This window comes from Rhinolophus hipposideros, assembly GCF_964194185.1.
Source record: "Rhinolophus hipposideros genome assembly, chromosome: 10".
Classification (NCBI taxonomy): domain Eukaryota; kingdom Metazoa; phylum Chordata; class Mammalia; order Chiroptera; family Rhinolophidae; genus Rhinolophus; species Rhinolophus hipposideros.
Window position 1 is genome coordinate 86,406,700 of NC_138056.1, and position 16,864 is coordinate 86,423,563.

Genomic DNA, 16,864 nt, shown 5'->3' on the forward strand with positions numbered 1-16,864 from the left:
GCACAAGGCAAGAGAGATAAGAGGCGGCTAGGTGTGGAGAAACAAAGAAATTTGGGGCCGGAGATCGGGAAGGAAGGTCGAGAAGGACTTGAGACCCAAGTGGAGAAGTATGCAGGACCGAGGTACACCTCGCTGCCCACGCCCCCGCCAACGCAGTGAACCGACCCAGAAAAGAAGCCGCGCTCGGCGCCCAGCCCGAGCCCAGCGCAGGCCCAGTGGGGTTCGCTCGCCGAGCCTGCGCAGCTGGCGGAACTCCGGCCCCGGGCCCCCGCCGGCGCCTTTCTCGGGTCCCCGCGGCGCCCGCCACTCTACTTTCCCGGCAGCCCGCCGCCCCTTCCTCCCGCCCCTTCCGTATTTTGATGCGCACAGGTTCCATCAGTCGCAGTGGCTATTGGCTGTTAGAGGATCTGAGAGCAGCAATTGGTTGTCGCTCAAGCGCCCTCCCGGAAATGGTCTGAGGTGGGAGGAGAGCTGAAGAGACCCGGGAGCCGAGGGCCGGTAAGCTGTGCCCCTGGAGTGGCGGGGATGCGTCGGGAGCCGCGCTCTGGGCCGGCTTCGAGGCCTCGCTCTTCCCTTGTCGCCTCAGCGAGGCTTCCCCTTGCAGCTGGGCCGCGCGGGTCGGCCTGGCGCCTGCAGCCCCGCCGCTAACCTTGCTTTCTCGTCCTCTGCGGCTGAGGCACGGTCACCGCCACGTCTTAGGGAGAAGGACTTCAGGACGCGTGAGGGGCTGCGAGGGAGTTTTACCCGCCGGGCGGTCTCCTCTCCGAACTCTCCGCGTCCTTCCAGGAGCGTTTCCCCACCGCTTAGGGCCAGGCAAGCCTTCCGTCTTCGCCTGCCCGCTGGGATTTCTGTCTGACCTGATAGCCCTCATCGGGCGCCTTGTTTTCATCGTTGTCTTCACACGTCAGTCGTGTCTCCTCGGCCAAATTGTGAGTCCTTAGGTTCAGGAGCTGGGTCCCTCCTTTTCTTCGGTGCCGTGCGGGGTGCTTTCCGTGCCTGGTGTGACTCCCGAGGAGGTGCTAACAGTCCCTAGGGTTGTCCTTTTGTCGACCTTTTTGTAGAACTAGTGCTTAGCTCATCTCACCCTCAGGCAGGAATACGAATAGCTAACGCCTGTTGGGCTCCCGCGGTGTGTTATGCTAAGCATCTTAGTGTCCGGTACCTAGGTTAGTCCGTAAATCAGTTCAGTGAGATGGGCATAATTATTCCCGTGCTACACGGGAAACCGGGCTTAAGTAACTTGCTTCAGGTCGCACAGCTAGTAAATGTGGGAGCTTTCTAACCAGATCCGTTGTATCCATCACCCGTCGCTGTGCTGTTAGTATGCCATTTTACGTTTAAGGAAACAAGTTTAGAGAAGCTAAGTGATTTGTCCAAAAATAATAAGTTATAGATTTACTTGAACCTTCGAAGAGCCCCTTGTAGGTAAGTGCTGGCCCTGCACTTAGAACTGAACAGGGCACAGGCAGACTTTCTAGGAGCTCACAGCTTGTTGGAGGAAACTGACAAAATAACTGCTTAATAAAACATGTCTTGGGTATTGTGTATACGGATACATTGTCTACAGGGAGGAGGGAACCAGACAAAGAGAGGGGAGACAGGCAGATGTAGGAGGACAATGCAGCTGAATTCCCTGGCTTTGAATTCTGTTTCCATCATTTCCTAACCTTGTGACTTTGGGTAAATTACTTAACCTGTCTGGGCCCGTTTCCTCAGTGAAGGGGGATAATAAAAGCACCTACCTCATTAGGGTTCTTGTATTAGTGAGTTTTAATTCAAATAAGATGCTTAGAACACTGCTTGACAATTATCGCTGTTGTATTATTCTAGGCATAGCAAAATCGTTGAGACAAGAAACTTGAACCCAGGTTTGACAGCTGGTCCAATGCCCTCTCCAGTATACAGGTTGCCTCATTTGCATTCCTCGCCTGCAGAAAGAGTGGTGATCAGTTAGTCACCCAGTCCTACAGCTCCCCGGGGTGAAAATAAGCAGGGCACAGGGAGAGAAAGTAAAGAAGGTTGGGGGACAGTGAAAGAAGGATTCGGGGAACTTTGCCAAGCTTCAAGTCATTCTAGATTCTGCAGAGCCAGCTTCCTGGGCCTTGCGCACCAGTCTAACAGCAGCTATGTGTTTAGAATATTTGTGTTCAGCACTGTGCTGGGCACAGTATAGGGACACGGGTTGGAAACGATTTCTGCTCAGAAGTAGCTAATATTGTCCAGTTGGGTAAATGAGAATAGAATACATAAAGCAAGCATGAGTGACCATGGATAGCATAAAAATAGGGTTGAGATTTTCTGGTGTCAACTATGACAGCTGTAGAACCAAGAGGCAAGAATAATCTGAGGGGCAGGATAGTTTAGGAAGGCTTCCTGGAATGGAATCATATCCTGATATTTATTGAGTATCCAGAGAGTACAAAACTCTGCAGATGCTGGGAATGAGAAATGAAGAAGTGATGGTCTCTGCCCTGAGAAGCTCCTAGACTAGGGGAGGCAGACCTTCCATGCCATTGTAACAAGTGCTGTAATGAAGTTGTATACAGAGTACTGTGGGGACAGGAAGTGGAATATTGTAGGTGGATGTACCTGGATAAATTGGGAAAGGGCCTGCCAAGGGGGCGACATTTGGGCTTGAAGGGTGAGTAGAAGTCGCTTAGGTAGTTTTAGGTGAATGTGGTGTGTTTAGGGACAAAGGTGATTGAATGAGAACGGAAGAGGGTAAGGGGATGGGAGAAGAGGCCACAGAAGCAGCATGGTGTGGGGGAAGAGTATGATCTTTGGATTAGAATCAGGGCACTCTTACGTCAAATGAAATAAAGTTTGGAGAGGGTTCACTACAGGGCTGACATCTGGTGGGCCTTCAATACGTGTTAGTTTCCTTACCTAGCTCCTGGAGAAGTAAGTTGAGGCCAGTTGGAGAAGAACCTTGCGTGTGAACTTGATCCTGTAGGTAGTAGAGAGTTAGAGAAGATTTGGGCTGTTATGTCTGACCTAGGCAGGCTTTCCCTACTTTTCTTACCACAACATTATAAAAGTAGTTAACATTTTCTCCCTAATAGGGCTTCACTGGTAGTCTACGAGCAGCCCCACAACCCCATGTACACCCGAGTATCAAAGGTGACTGGATTCTTCTTGGTGGAGGAGCAAAGGCTATAGATTAGAAAGGGTTTTCTTTGGTGAGTAGTTAGGTATAGTAGGTTCCTGTACTTGTAGGAATGAAGAATTTTTATGTGTTTTTTCCACTCAGTATGTACTAGAAGCCGTTTTCACAGGTTTCATCTGTCTCAGGTAAGCCATAAGAAACAATGCCCCCCTCCCTTCCAAGGTTGACCATGGTGGGGGCAGCGAGAATCCTCGAGATAACACTCGGGGCAGAGTCAAGACCTCCCATTGCCCTCTCTCCCCCCAGAACTTCTGCTTGCAGTGTTTTGTTTTAATGAGGGAAACTATTATTGTTCCTCAAACTCTGCTCCTAGAACTGCCTGCATCAGAACTGGGGTGCTGAGTTAAAAGGGCAGATTTCTAGGCTTAATGCCAGCCTTCCTGAATCCAGATCTCTAGGAGAGGAGCTGGAGAACTCTGCGTTTGTATGCATTATAAAGGTTGAGAACCTTCAGTTTTTTATTCAGTTTTCTTCAACAAATATGACATGCCTAAGCATGCCTCACCCTGTATACACCCAAGGTACGGTTATCAGCTAGACAGATACAGCCTCTTAAGTTCAAATTGAATCTACATTTTAGTTCAGAGAATGCCAGGGGCATGGTGGAGTAAACCACTGGATAGGTTCGGCAAAGGTAAGATTGTATGGCACTTTGAAAGTCTGGCAGTTAGACACAATGCAGTAATAAATAAGGAGCTTCTGGGTTCATTTGCAGGCTATATGAATGTAGACTTTGGAGTGCGCTCATCCTGACCTTACCACACCACTAGTGTGTGGCCTTGCACAAAACAGTTAACCTCTCTGAGCCTCAGGTCCTTATCTATAAAGTTAAAAATAGTGCTTACCTCATAGGGTGGTTAAGTGATAATTAAATGATGTGATATAAATAAAGTGATTAGTATGGCGTTAGACATATAGTAAGTGTGAAATTAAAAAAGGTTCTGTTACCCCATTTTGAAGCTGACATGTTCAGGAGTAGAAGGGTGAAGTTACTTGGCTAAGGTCACATAGCTTGGTGGACCGAGGAGTCTGGATTTGAACTCGGCTCCTTCTCCAAAGCCATCTCTTTGAACCTGAGCATCGTTCTGCCTCCCATAGGAATAATTCCTTCTTGGCAGGTTGCTCTGAAGCTTCATGAGAAAATGTCTTCAAGTTCTTAGCTCAGTGCCTTGCATGTGCTCAATGTTAGTTTGTGTTGTCCCTTCCCGAGAATATCAGACAGCTTCCAGGGGTTTGAGGAAATGCTATTCATCCTTATTGAAAAAGCACAGGGTTTCTCAGGGGTCACTGGAAAAACACCTGCTGGTTCTAAAGCAGGCTGCCTGCCCGGCTGTTTACCCCCAGCTGCATTTGGGTGAAGTCCTTGCAACTGTGGATTTTCTCTTTCCCCTGTAGGGTGAAGGCCATGCCGCCCCCTGGGAAGGTTCCGCGGAAGGAGAACCTAGGGTTACAGTGTGAGTGGGGGTCCTGCTCCTTTGTGTGCTCGGCCATGGAGGAGTTCTGTGAGCATGTTTCTCAGCACCTGCAGAAATACCTGCATGGCTCCGTGGAGGAAGACGAGGGAGAGGAGGACCCACTGGGTAAGGGAGCCAGATACAGGAAGTAGAAGCTCAAGGGAAAGTGGAAAATCTGACGTCTTTTCCGCGGAGGGAGAAGGCAGCCTGGAAGAATGGTGGTTTACTTTCCTAATTGTGCTTTTTTTGTTTATAAAAAAACCTTGTAGACTCCTTATAGAAAACTCATTCAACAAGGATTTTCAAAATGAATTTTCCATCTTCCCATCAAAAGGCAATTACTGATAGTACTTTAGTGAATATTCTTTTTGACTTCTCTCTGCATAAATTAGATAACTGATTTTATCTTTTTTAAAAGGATCATATTGTACAAGCTATTGGCAAACTTCTTTTCCCCCACTCTGGTGTCTCGGTCTCTCTCTCTCTCTCTCTGTCTCTCTCTCTCTCTCTCTCTCTCTCTCTGTCTCTCTCTCGCTCTCTCGCTCTCTCGCTCTCTCTCTCTCTTTTCACTGAAACCACCAGTTAGGAGTACATTTTACATCACAACCCTGTACACAAAAGTTAAAAAATACTTGAAACAATATCTGCCTTCATTAAATGCTCTCTGAAGTGTTCTATCTTAAATTCATTAAAATAAAAAATATGGTTTTCAATCTCCTAAATTGACTTGACTACCCACTAATAGGTCACGACAGTTTGAAAAACTCTGTTCTGTAAAGTGCAGAGGCAGCTCTCCCGCACCTCAAATTCTGTTTGAAGTCGGGTGACTGAACTATAATTGTTTCAAAGGTCAAGGAATATTTATACAAAAGAGAAATTAGGAGATTGTTATTTTTTTAAAGTATTTGCTTTTTAAAACAAGTAAACCCCTAAAAAGCACTGCAAATATGGTGTTTAGAGAGATAGGAAGTGGATTGGAATAGTTGATAGACTTTCCTGGAGAATACAGATCTTGAGCAGAACACGGTGGAAAGGAGGTCCTGTAGTCTGACAGGGAGGAGCGGGAGGTGCCCAGGTTGGGCAGTAGTGTCTTCTGCGGGGAGCAGCATTCTAGTCACACCTGCCGTCCCTGAGACCCTGGCACTGCGCCTTGCACACACTGCCCCGCTGCCTAGATGACACTTCTTCACCTAGTTTACAGATACCCTTTGGATCTCAACACAGGGACGCTTCCAAGATAGCTCTGCCTCACGTTAGCTCTTGTTTGTTTTGTAGTACCACACCCCGACTTTGTAGTACTTATGGCTGGTTGCAGTTTTATATTTATACGTGTGATTATTTGATTGATGTTTTTTCTTCCTGACTAAAAGCTATATAAGGGCTTTTTACTCTTTTACTCATTGTTATATCCCCAGCACTTGGCACAATTAGTGGTGATTTAAATACTGGTATTTGCTGAATGAACTTGTAATTTGGTCAGAGTCCAGCCTCCTTGCTTACTGCTTGCTAAGTGCCACAGATGGAAGGAGAGCTGAGCTTTGGAAGGTATCAGACTCTCTTCTTTCTAAACCCCTTTCTGCAGATGAAGAATTTTCCTGCTTGTGGCAGGAGTGTGGCTTTTGTTCTCTGGACAATTCTGCTGATCTCATCCGTCATGTCTACTTCCACTGCTACCACACCAAGCTGAAACAGTGGGGGCTGCAGGCCCTGAAAAGCCAGGCGGACCTCAGCCCCTGCATTCTGGACTTCCACAGCCGCAACATCATCCCTGACATACCTGACCACTTCCTGTGTCTGTGGGAGCACTGTGAGGTCAGCAGGCAGTGCTGGCAGTAGGGGGTGGAAGGAAGTTGCAGATCTTAATTCAAAATGCCTTGACCCTTTCAGCGATGCCCTGTATTCCCGAGGTTCTTGCTAGTATCTCTCCTTCATTTCTGGGTAGCTCCCTTGGTCAAACGTTTCTGTCCCCACCAAGTTAATTTGGGAGAGAGGTGAGAAGGCCCCTTTGGACACATAAGGGTAAGAGTCCCTCCACCCACCCTCAGTCCTTACCCCAAGTTGCTCCTGGCACAGAGCTCCTTCGACAATCCCGAGTGGTTCTATCGGCACGTGGAAGCGCACAGCCTGTGCTGTGAATACAAATCAGTCGGCAAGGACAACCACATGGTGCTGTGTGGCTGGAAAGGTAGGGCGACTCCTTAACTTCTGGCCTCTAAAGAAACCGTGGAGTTGCTGAGGGACTAGGGTGGGTCCAGTCCTGTAGGGCAAGGTTGGCTGCTATCTGGAGAGACTTGGGGGTATCAGAGCCTACTCTGGGTTTGTGGCTGGAGCCTGACCAGGCCTTCCTTCCTAGGCTGTACCTGCACCTTTAAGGACCACTGTAAGCTTCGTGAGCACCTACGCAGCCATACTCAGGAGAAAGTGGTGGCGTGTCCCACTTGCGGGGGCATGTTTGCCAACAATACGAAGTTCTTAGATCACATCCGTCGCCAGACCTCATTGGATCGTAAGCAATCAGAGAAGGGGTGTGGGTGCAGGCTGTCCTGGTTGTGGTGGGAGTTGGGGGCATACTCCCAGGAGAGGGGGCCACTGAAGGTATCTGCAACTGACTATATCTATCTTTAGGGCTCAGTCACCTGCCACAGTCTCTGCTGACTCAGATTCATTAGACATTGCTATTCAGGGCTTACTGTGTTCCCCATCAGTTATCTCAGAGAAGCCTCACAACAGCCCCATGAGGTAGGCTTCTTATCCCCCTTTTTGCAGATGAGGAAACTGAGGCTCAGAGAGGTTAAATCACTTACCTGAGATCACACAGATAGTAAGTGGTCAAGCTGGGATTCTAATCCAGGTTTTTGATTCCGAGGCCCATGCTCTCCATGATACTGTGTCCATCCATAGTTCCCTAAGCTCCCCTGTCTCCTTGGGTGGTTCCCTTCTGCCTGGGATGGTTCCCTTCTTCGGGACTCATTCTCCTCTCTGTGCCTCGCCGACATCCCCCACAGCCACCCTTTCTTCTGCCTGCCCCACTCCAGAGCAACGCTTCCAGTGCTCCCACTGTTCCAAGAGATTTGCCACTGAGCGGCTGTTGCGAGACCACATGCGTAACCATGGTGAGTAGCTGACTGCCCCCAACCTCCCTGCCCACCCTCTAAAGTTCATTGCCCCTCAAATCACAGCCACCTCTCTACTCCCCTCAGTGAATCACTATAAGTGCCCCCTGTGTGACATGACCTGTCCACTGCCATCCTCCCTCCGCAACCACATGCGCTTTCGCCACAGCGAGGACCGGCCCTTCAAATGTGACTGTTGTGACTACAGGTAAGGGGAACCAGGGGCCAGAAATCAGAGAACTCATGTTCCAGGGTCCCCCATGCCCTCCACTCCCTCCTGACTTCTCCTGGCAGTTGTAAGAATCTGATTGACCTCCGGAAGCACCTGGATACCCATAGCAAGGAGCCAGTGCACAGGTGTGATTTTGAGAACTGCAGCTTCAGTGCCCGATCCCTCTGCTCTATCAAGTCTCATTACCGAAAAGTACATGAAGTGAGTGGTGCTGGTGGTGGGAGAGGGCTAGCAAAAGTGTGGGGGAACCCAGGGTGAAGAGCTGGCCTCACTCTCCCTCCCCTCATCATCAGGGATACTCAGAGCCAAGGTACAAATGTCATGTGTGTGACAAATGCTTCACAAGGGGCAACAACCTCACCGTGCACCTTCGCAAGAAGCACCAGTTCAAGTGGCCCTCAGGGCACCCCCGTTTTCGGTATGTTTCTCAATCCTCCACCCTAGATTCATACATTTTTTTCCCCATACCATTTCAACAAATTAGAATCGTTGAATTTGATAGTGCTTTGATGTCCACCATCTCCATTAGGCTCAAGGAACTCTGACAATAGTGGTGAGGCAAAGATTGCTTTTCTGATTTTTGATTCCAAGGCACAGTGCCAAACCCAATAAATGGTGCCCAAAGTTCTGCAGTCAAAAGTAGAACTAGATCCTAAGGGTCCTGATTCATAGCCCCATGGCCACCTCATAAATCCTTTGACACCCCTACCCTCCAACACAAACAACTTATCTCCCCTCCCTCATCTCCACCATCCCTGGTTTCTATATAACATTTTCCATTTTCAGTAATCGATTCTTCCCTTTTCTATCTATTCCACTAAAGACCTTTTTATCTTCAACTCCTATCATTTAGAATCCCAGGGCTTCTTCCATCCCTCAGATTTGTCCCTTAACCTTGCCAAGCTCCAGCCCACTTCTTTTGCCCCCTGCCCATATTTGCTGCCCTTTGTGCCCCTACTTCACCAGGTACAAGGAGCATGAAGATGGGTACATGCGACTGCAGCTGGTTCGCTATGAGAGTGTGGAGCTCACACAGCAATTGCTGCGTCAACCACAGGAAGGATCGGGCCTGGGAGCCTCACTGAATGAGAGCAGCCTGCAGGGCATCATTCTAGAAACACTGCCAGGGGAGCCAGGACCCCAAGAAGAAGACGAAGAGGAGGAGGAGGGCAGGGGTGGTGAGGGAACAGCCCACTCAGGCTCTCAGGACACCCCTAGTCCCGTCATCCACGTGGTGAATCAGACCAATGCCCAAGGCGAGCAAGAGATTGTCTACTATGTGCTGTCTGAAGCCCTGGGAGACCACCCACCAGCCCCGGAGTCTCCCTCAGAGAGCATCATGGAAAAGCTTCAGGGAATAGCTGAGGAGCCAGAAATCCAGATGGTGTGAAGGCTGCAGAACCCCACCATTCCTACCCCAGGCCCTGGGGTTTGAACTAGGCTGCTGGCAGTGTCCCTGTGGGCAGCCCTTGCCCTTTAGGAGTAGTGCTGAGAGCAGTGTGGTCCACTCTGGATTCAGCTTGCGTCATTCAGCGGACTCTAAGGACTTCCCTTCTCTGTTAGACTATGTCAGGATCCTGAGAAGTTTGGGTTCTTTGAGGAGGACCCCCTGGCTATGTGTGTTCTTACAGATGGGCTTAACCATAACCCCTAGCCATGCTGGAACAGTCATTAAAATCCTTAAGTCAACTTGCATCCATTCCCATCTTTAGGGTTTCTTAGGCCAGGGGATGACATAACTGGTCCCTGCAGGGGCCCTTTCATCATAGCTAGCTGAGGTGTGAGCCAGGCAACCATTTCCCTCTAAAGGGTTCCTCCTCCAACCCAAGGACTTCATGTTATCCTCGGGACTGGGGCTGGAGGCACTGAGTGTGTATATGATAGTTGTTTTTGGTAATAAAAGAAACACTTCGGCTGTTAACTGATTTTTTTTCTTATGTGTGGTGACGGCTAACTAGCCTCCCAGAAGAGGAGCTGAGTAATTAGGCTTGTTCCCCTTTTCGTGATGGGGGGATCACTGTCTTCTGCCCCACCCCACCCCCTCTTTGGAAACTTATCCGTTTCTTCTTAGTATCTGCCATCTCCCTGGAGATCCCAAGCATAGGTCATGAGTTTGCAGTAGCAGCACTCTAGAATGGATGAGTGGGGCTAACCAGGAAGATACAGTACCTGACCATGCCCACACCCTCTAGTCCTGATTAGAACCCAGTGCCTCCGGGATAGGTGTTCTTTACCTGTGGGGCTATGGGAATAGGAAGGAAGCTGGCTGTGGAAGGTGGATTTGGAGGCCCTAGGGAATGGTAGGTACTTGGAATCCAGGAACCAAGTTAGAAAATATTGTGTGAGTGCATTTTCCTGAGGAAAGGGTCTGGTTTTTCTCAAAGAGGTTGAAACCCTCCAAAATAAGAACTATTTCTTTAGACCTGTCCAGCCACTTCACAGCAACCTGTGTCCATTCTTAGGGTCTCTGCTACTCTGGTGAGGTCAAGGAAATATTCTCAGGGGGCTTGGATGGGCAGGAAGCTGCCCAACGAAGATTTCTGGGCCTTTTTAAAAAATAAATTTTACTGGGGAATATGAGGGAGTTGTGTGTTTTTCCAGGGCCCATCAGCTCCAAGTCGTTGTCCTTCAATCTAGCTGTGGAGGGCGCAGCTCAGCTCCAAGTCCAGTTGCTGTTTTCAATCTTTAGTTGCAGGGGGCACAGCCCACCATCCCATGTGGGAATTGATCCCGCAACCTTGTTGAGAGCTTGCGCTCTAACCAACTGAGCCATCAGGCCGCCCTTCTGGCCCTTTTTAAAAAGGCCAAAACACTGGCTACTGCAGAAGGAAATAGGAAAGAAAATTTATTAATTCCGTCAGCCATTTACCAAGTTCCCGTCCAGGCACTGTTACAGGTGCTAAGGATACAAAGATAATAAAACCCAGGACGTGGCCTGGAGAGACTTGCAGTACAGAGGCAAGGAAAGATGTAAATAAGTGGAATGATAGAAATAGAAGCCTATCAGGGTTCATTTAAAAGGTTCAGAATGGGAGTAGAGAATATTACGTGGGTAAGGGATCAGGAAAGGCTTCATCAAGGAAGTGATTAGAGCTACCATTAACAAAGGTGGGCAAGTTATTCCAAATGGAAGAAACTAGGCTTGTAAACCTAAAGGGGTACTTTATGGTGTAGTACAGAGGGCGCAGGATGGGGAGAAGGACAAGATGGAAAGGAAGGCAGGACCACCCAAAGTAACCATGTAAAGGTTTAGAGTCGTGATTCTGGTAATGATGGGGAATATAAATCGCAAGAGAGACAGTAAGCAGATGGCTGCTGGTGAAATGCAGGCAAAAAATAAGGGCTTTATAGCAATGTTGTGGGGACAAAGCCAGGAGAGCAGTTTCCAGACTCGGCTTCATGTGGAAAGATGCTGGCTTGGTTATTAGATGGCCGTCAGCTGTAATCAGAGGCTACGCTAGGGGGTGGGTTGGTTGGCAGAGGCAGAAGGCTGGCTGCAGGTCATGTGGCTCCTGCTTCCTGTGTCTCTAATCCAGCCGCCAGCGACAATATAATGGTATGACTCCCCTTATCAATGGCTCTGCTGGTGTTCCTTTTTGGCCTCACCATATCCTGCGTTCTGGTGCGGGGAGCAGGAGCTGAAACCCCGGATGACATGGCGCAGCGAGCAGGGTATGGTGTCGGCCAAAACCCTCCGAAGGATGGTGGAACAGTTTGTGCGTATGAAAACTCAGTCAAGGGAAGCCCATGAGGAGTGGCAGCGGGAGCAGGAAACAATCTGCTTGGGAGAAACGTGACCCCTCGGTGAGTTGGTGGTCCTCTCCAGCCTCCGGATGGCACGCTGCCCATGGCAGACGTCACCTGCTTTTTGGTGATCCGCTGCTGCCGTGGGCTCCCAGGGTTGCGGACATCTTACACCGAGGCCTCCACCCAATCAGTCGTCTGGCACGGCGAGCAGGATTCCGGCCGGGTAGGAATGGCATCTGACTCTCAGCAGGAAGACAGGTGGCCCCCACACAGTGTGTGGTACCCAGTAGCCACTGTTCTCAGGAGTTGGACCCCCAAGGAGGGGTGGGAGGACATGGACGGCTCTCCGGACAGCGTGGAGAGGGCTCTGCAGGTTCTAGCTGAACGGTTGCCGGAGGAGGAGAAGGCTACAGCCAGCCGCGTGGGCTGGATGTTCCTCAGGCCTTCAGTCTCAACAGGGAAAGTGCGCTTAATGAAATGGCCCAGGTGCCGGACCAGGTGTCCCGGTTGGAAGCGCTGGAAGCCCGGGTCCGCCTGTTAGAGGATGAGCCTCACAGTGGAGACTCTGAGGCAGAGGCGGAGGAAGCAAGTGGAGACAATGTAGCTCCCAACCCCCAAGCCCTGCCCATCGTGAAACAAAAGGTAAAGCGGGCCCAGGGGCATTGCTGTCAGCAACCCAGCTGTGACTGAGTTCACAACCTACACTCCTTACCTACTGAGTTGCAGGAGCTGGGGGGACGGTGCCGACAGCGCCCCAGAGAGTCTTGGCTTGGCTACTGCGTTTATGGGGTGAGGGAGCAGACAACATTCTCTGCTCCCCAGGCGAGATGGAAAAGCTAGCCTTTGTGACAGTGCATCCGTCCCTGTGACAAAGGTTACAGATCTGCCATAGGTTGACCCAAGACCACAGCTCTAATGGAGTGGCTCACTGCTGCAGTACGCACAGTATGGGGACAGGCTGGTGAGCTGCCAGACACTGTGAGTCAATGGCAGTCATATACGGAACTTACTCAAATCACCAGTGAAATGGGTATGAGACATGCTATTTTCAACTCTAATATGCGGGGGTCGGATGACAACCAGCATGAGAAATCTGGTTTTGGATACTGTACCTGCGAGTGCTTTTGGATTCTTGGTCGCCATTCTTACGGCCCATGTGGGGCGGCAGATCCATGAAGTTACAACTGCCATGGCCGCCTTGGGGGATTGAAAGTCGAAGGCAAAGGAAGTTGAGACAGGAGGTCCAAGAAGTCGAGACCTCGAAGCCCAAATCAAAAGTAAAGGGGCAAGGTCGCGGGCTTCAGAGAGTAACGCGCACAGACGTGGCGTGATCTCGTGGCAGCAGGAGTTGATGGGGGGGGGGGAATAGACTGACAACCCAATGCACTGTTGGAATTTTGGAAACAGCTGCATCTGGAACAGCAGTTCCAGCGAAGCCTAAAGGAGAAGTCTGGGAAAGCACGACCCATGTCCCTTCAGGACTTCATGTGGCCGCTTGAGGCCCACTCCTTTCAGCTTGATTAGGGGTGGGGCCAAGGTACCAGGGTCAGAGGGGAGGAGCAGGGACCGGAGGCCCCATGTGGAACTGTCCATACATTGGTCCCCTCCTAATGTGCAGAGGGTTTTGTCCCTAGTTGACACTGGCGCAGACTGCAGTCTTGTTTATGATAACCCAGAACTATTCCCTGGACCAGCAATCTGCATTGATGGCTACGGGGGAAAGACTGTAAAAGCTGTTTCCTTACCACTGGGTATAGGAAGGCTTCCCCGTCATACCTACAGGGTTTATGTCTCCCCAGTTCCGGAGTATATTCTAGGGGAGGACGTGCTACATGGCCTCAGCTTACAGACGTCGTTAGGAGAGTTCCGTCTCCGGATCTGGGTGGTGAAAGCGGTGACACACGGGCATGCTCACCACCCTCCTCAAGTGTTGCAACAGCCCCGGTGCGTGGTTACAGTGTGACAGTACTGCCTGCCAGGAGGGCAGGAGGAGATTGGTCGTACAATTTTGGAATTGGAGAAGGCACATATTTGAGGCCAACACACAGTCCCTTTAACTCCCCAATATGGCCTGTCAAGAAGCCAGATGGGACCTGGCGAATGACTGAGGACCATAAGTAGTTAAATAAGGTGACACCACCCTTGCGTGCTACAGTACCTTCACTACACGATTTGATGGGTCGTCTGACTGTCCGCCTGGGAACATTTCACTATGTAGTGGACTTGGCCAATGCTTTTTTCTCCCTTGACATTGCACCCGAGTGTCAAGAGCAGTTTGCTTTTACTTGGGACGGCGGCAGTGGACTTTTCAAATCCTTCCGCAAGGATACTTGCACAGCCCCACTATCTGCCACGGGCTCGTGGCCCAGGATTTGGCACAGTGGGATCGCCCGTCCTCTGTGGCCTTCTTTCATTATGTCGATGATATTTTATTAACATCAGATTCCTTTTCAGATTTAGAGCAAGTGGCTCCCTCTCTTCTCCACCACTTGAAGTCACGTGGCTGGGCGGTGAATGAGGAAAAGGTCCAAGGCCCTGGCTTATTTGTTAAGTTTTTGGGTGTTGTGTGGTCGGGTAAGACAAAGGTGATACCTGAGGTGATTATTGACAAAATACGAGCTTTTCCCTGGCCGACCAAGGTCTCCCAACTGCAGACGTATTTTGGTCTGCTAGGATATTGGCGGGCGTTTGTACCCCATTTAGCACAAATGGCAAGGCCCTTGTACAACATGATTAAAAAGGGGGCCTCATAGGATTGGACAGAGGCTATAGAGCAAGGCTTTGTTGCCACAAAACAAGCAGTGCAGCAGGCACAGACTCTGCAAGTAGTGGACCCTGGCCGCCCATTTGAACTTGATGTTCACGTAACCCAAGAGGGGTATGGATGGGGCCTCTGGCAACGGCAGGAGCGTCTCCGGTTGCCAGTGGGATTTTGGTCCCAATTGTGGAAAGGAGAGGAAGTCTCTAATAGAGAAACAGCTGGCTGCTGTGTACGCAGCCCTAATGGCCACAGAAGCCATCACAGGAATGGCACAGGTGTTGGTTCGAACAACCTATCCCGTCCAGGGGTGGCTCCGTACGTGGACCCAGGAACCCAAAATGGGGGTGACATAAACTACCACCCTCGCCAAGTGAGGTACCCACTTGGAGCAACGTAGCACCCTTAGCTCAAGCCCTTTGAGCACAGAGCTACAACAGGTCCTGGGGCCTGTGGAGCTTGTAGCCCAGGCTGAGCCAAGCGCTCTGCCTAGAGGAGAGGACTTGGAGCCCTCGCCCTACAGAGAAGGACAGTCCCCAGTGCCTGAGGATGCCTGGTTTACTGATGGTTCTAGCCGAGGAGCTGCAGCCGTCTGGATGGCTATTGGTATGTAGCCCAAAACAGACACCATTTGGTTTGATACTGAGACGGGCCAGAGTAGCCAGTGGGCTGAGCTACGGGCTGTGTGGATGGTAATCAGCCACGAGCCCGGGCCCCTAGTTATTTGTACTGACAGCTGGGCGGTGTTCCGGGGCCTACCGTTGTGGCTCCCTACATGGAAACACCAAAACTGGTTGGTAGGACACCGTCCACTGTGGGGTCAAGCCATGTGGCAGGACCTCTGGGACCTAGGGCAGAGAAAGGAGGTGACCCTAATGCATGTCACAGGTCACTCCCCCTTTAGTGTCCCCAGGTAATGATGAAGCAGATGCCCTAGCACGGGTCCGATGGTTAGAACGGGCTCCTGCCACTGACGTGGCCCATTGGCTGCACAGGAAATTGCAGCACGCTGGAAGCCGAACCATGTGGCAGGTGAGCAGACGCTGGGGTCTGCCTTTGAAATGGCAGGAGATAGCAGATGCCTGCTATGATTGTGCCGTCTGTGCCCTGGACAGTCCCCAAAGGCGGAGGCTCCCCTGGGAGACACAGCAGATAACGTGAGGAAGGGTGCCTCTCACTCGCTGGCAAGTGGAATACATTGGACCCCTGCCTAAGGCTCGCAATGCGGTATACGTGTTTACAGCAGTGGACACTGCTACGGGGTTGATGTTTGCTTGGCCATGTCCGGCTGTGGATTAGTGCAGTGGCATACAGTGGTCGCTCTTACACGGCTGTGCGCCCTCTATGGGCCCCCCAAGTCATTGAAAGTGACAGGGATACCCATTTTATGGGGCAAGAAGTGCAACGCTGGGCTGCCAGGATGGACGTGCAATGGTTGTTTCATGCTCCGTATAACCCACAAGCAGCTGGCATGATTGAACACTATAATGGCCTTTTGAAGCAAGGTCTCCGGGTGTCAAAACACCCTCCCACGATGCGTGACTGGGCCTCGCGTCTATGGGACGTCCTGAGAGTCCCGAATGAGAGACCACGGAAGGGAGGACCGGCACCAGTAGAAGCTCTGCTACATCGAACAGCCGCTCCCATTCAATTACAAGTTACCACCAGTGAGACTCTGTTAAAGCCAGGCCACGGCAGAAATGGAAACATTTTGCTGCCAGCACTCACATGCTTGAAAGCAGGGGAACGGCAGCAATGGACTTGGCCCTGGCAGGTCAAAGGCCACCATTGTCGATGGTTGGGCCTGATAGCCTCATGGGGGGCCGGTTTGACTCATGATTTGCAAGTGACGCCAGGGGTGGTGGTTGAGTGGCCACCACAAGTGACTGTAGTATACGGAGGTCCCGATACTGGGATGATTTTGCCGGGAACCTATGTGCTCTCACTATGGCCTATTATGGGGTCCCCTGTTCTGTTACATGTTGAAACTACGCAAGGGACCCCAAGCACTGCCATAAAGGTCTGGTACCACAAATCAGGAAAGGTGCTGGTGTCTTTTCCCAGGACAAAAAGCTAGCATGTATCCTCCCAGATGGAAGGGATTTGCCATTGTACAGCAAATAGTATGACTACTCTTTCCGCCCATAGGTGCCTGTAGGCTAATATGGCACCAGACCCCTCCCGGAAGATGCTTGTCTCAAAGATTGTAAGGCAAGACCCTGAGGGGTAGAGTGTGGGGCCAGAGCCAGGAGAGCAGTTTCCAGGCTCTCGGCCTCATGTGGAAAGGTGCTGGCTTGGTTATTAGATGGCCATCTGCTGTGGCCATCAGCTTTAACCAGTTAGTTATTAGCCACTGATATAACTGCCGTGGCTACGCAAGGGGGTGGGTTGGTT

General features: G+C 50.7%; 1 protein-coding gene across 7 annotated transcripts; it reads left to right on the forward strand.

The window, feature by feature from the left end:
- Positions 1-444: 444 nt before the first annotated feature.
- Positions 445-10,543, forward strand: HINFP (histone H4 transcription factor). Of its 7 annotated transcripts, none has more exons than XM_081063065.1 (11): positions 445-498; positions 677-929; positions 4,562-4,746; positions 6,203-6,432; positions 6,694-6,805; positions 6,974-7,126; positions 7,656-7,733; positions 7,821-7,941; positions 8,028-8,166; positions 8,259-8,383; positions 8,932-10,543. In XM_081063065.1, exons 3-11 carry the CDS (start codon positions 4,572-4,574, stop codon positions 9,353-9,355), a joined length of 1,557 nt encoding a protein of 518 aa, XP_080919191.1. In that variant the 5' UTR covers positions 445-498; positions 677-929; positions 4,562-4,571; the 3' UTR covers positions 9,356-10,543. The 7 variants fall into 7 exon arrangements, with proteins under 7 accessions (XP_080919191.1, XP_080919187.1, XP_080919190.1 ...); XM_081063061.1 differs by having other exon boundaries at positions 7,626-7,733; positions 8,932-10,538; XM_081063064.1 differs by having other exon boundaries at positions 457-929.
- Positions 10,544-16,864: the final 6,321 nt, after the last annotated feature.

What these genes read in the sequence shown, in the direction of transcription:
- HINFP (XM_081063061.1), top strand. Translation starts at nt 4,572, where the DNA reads ATGCCGCCCCCTGGGAAGGTTCCGCGGAAGGAGAACCTAGGGTTACAG. An exon ending in GGGAGAGGAGGACCCACTGG is followed by an intron (nt 4,747 to 6,202) that starts GTAAGGGAGCCA and finishes CCCTTTCTGCAG; the next exon opens with ATGAAGAATTTTCCTGCTTG. An exon ending in TGTGACTGTTGTGACTACAG is followed by an intron (nt 7,942 to 8,027) that starts GTAAGGGGAACC and finishes TTCTCCTGGCAG; the next exon opens with TTGTAAGAATCTGATTGACC.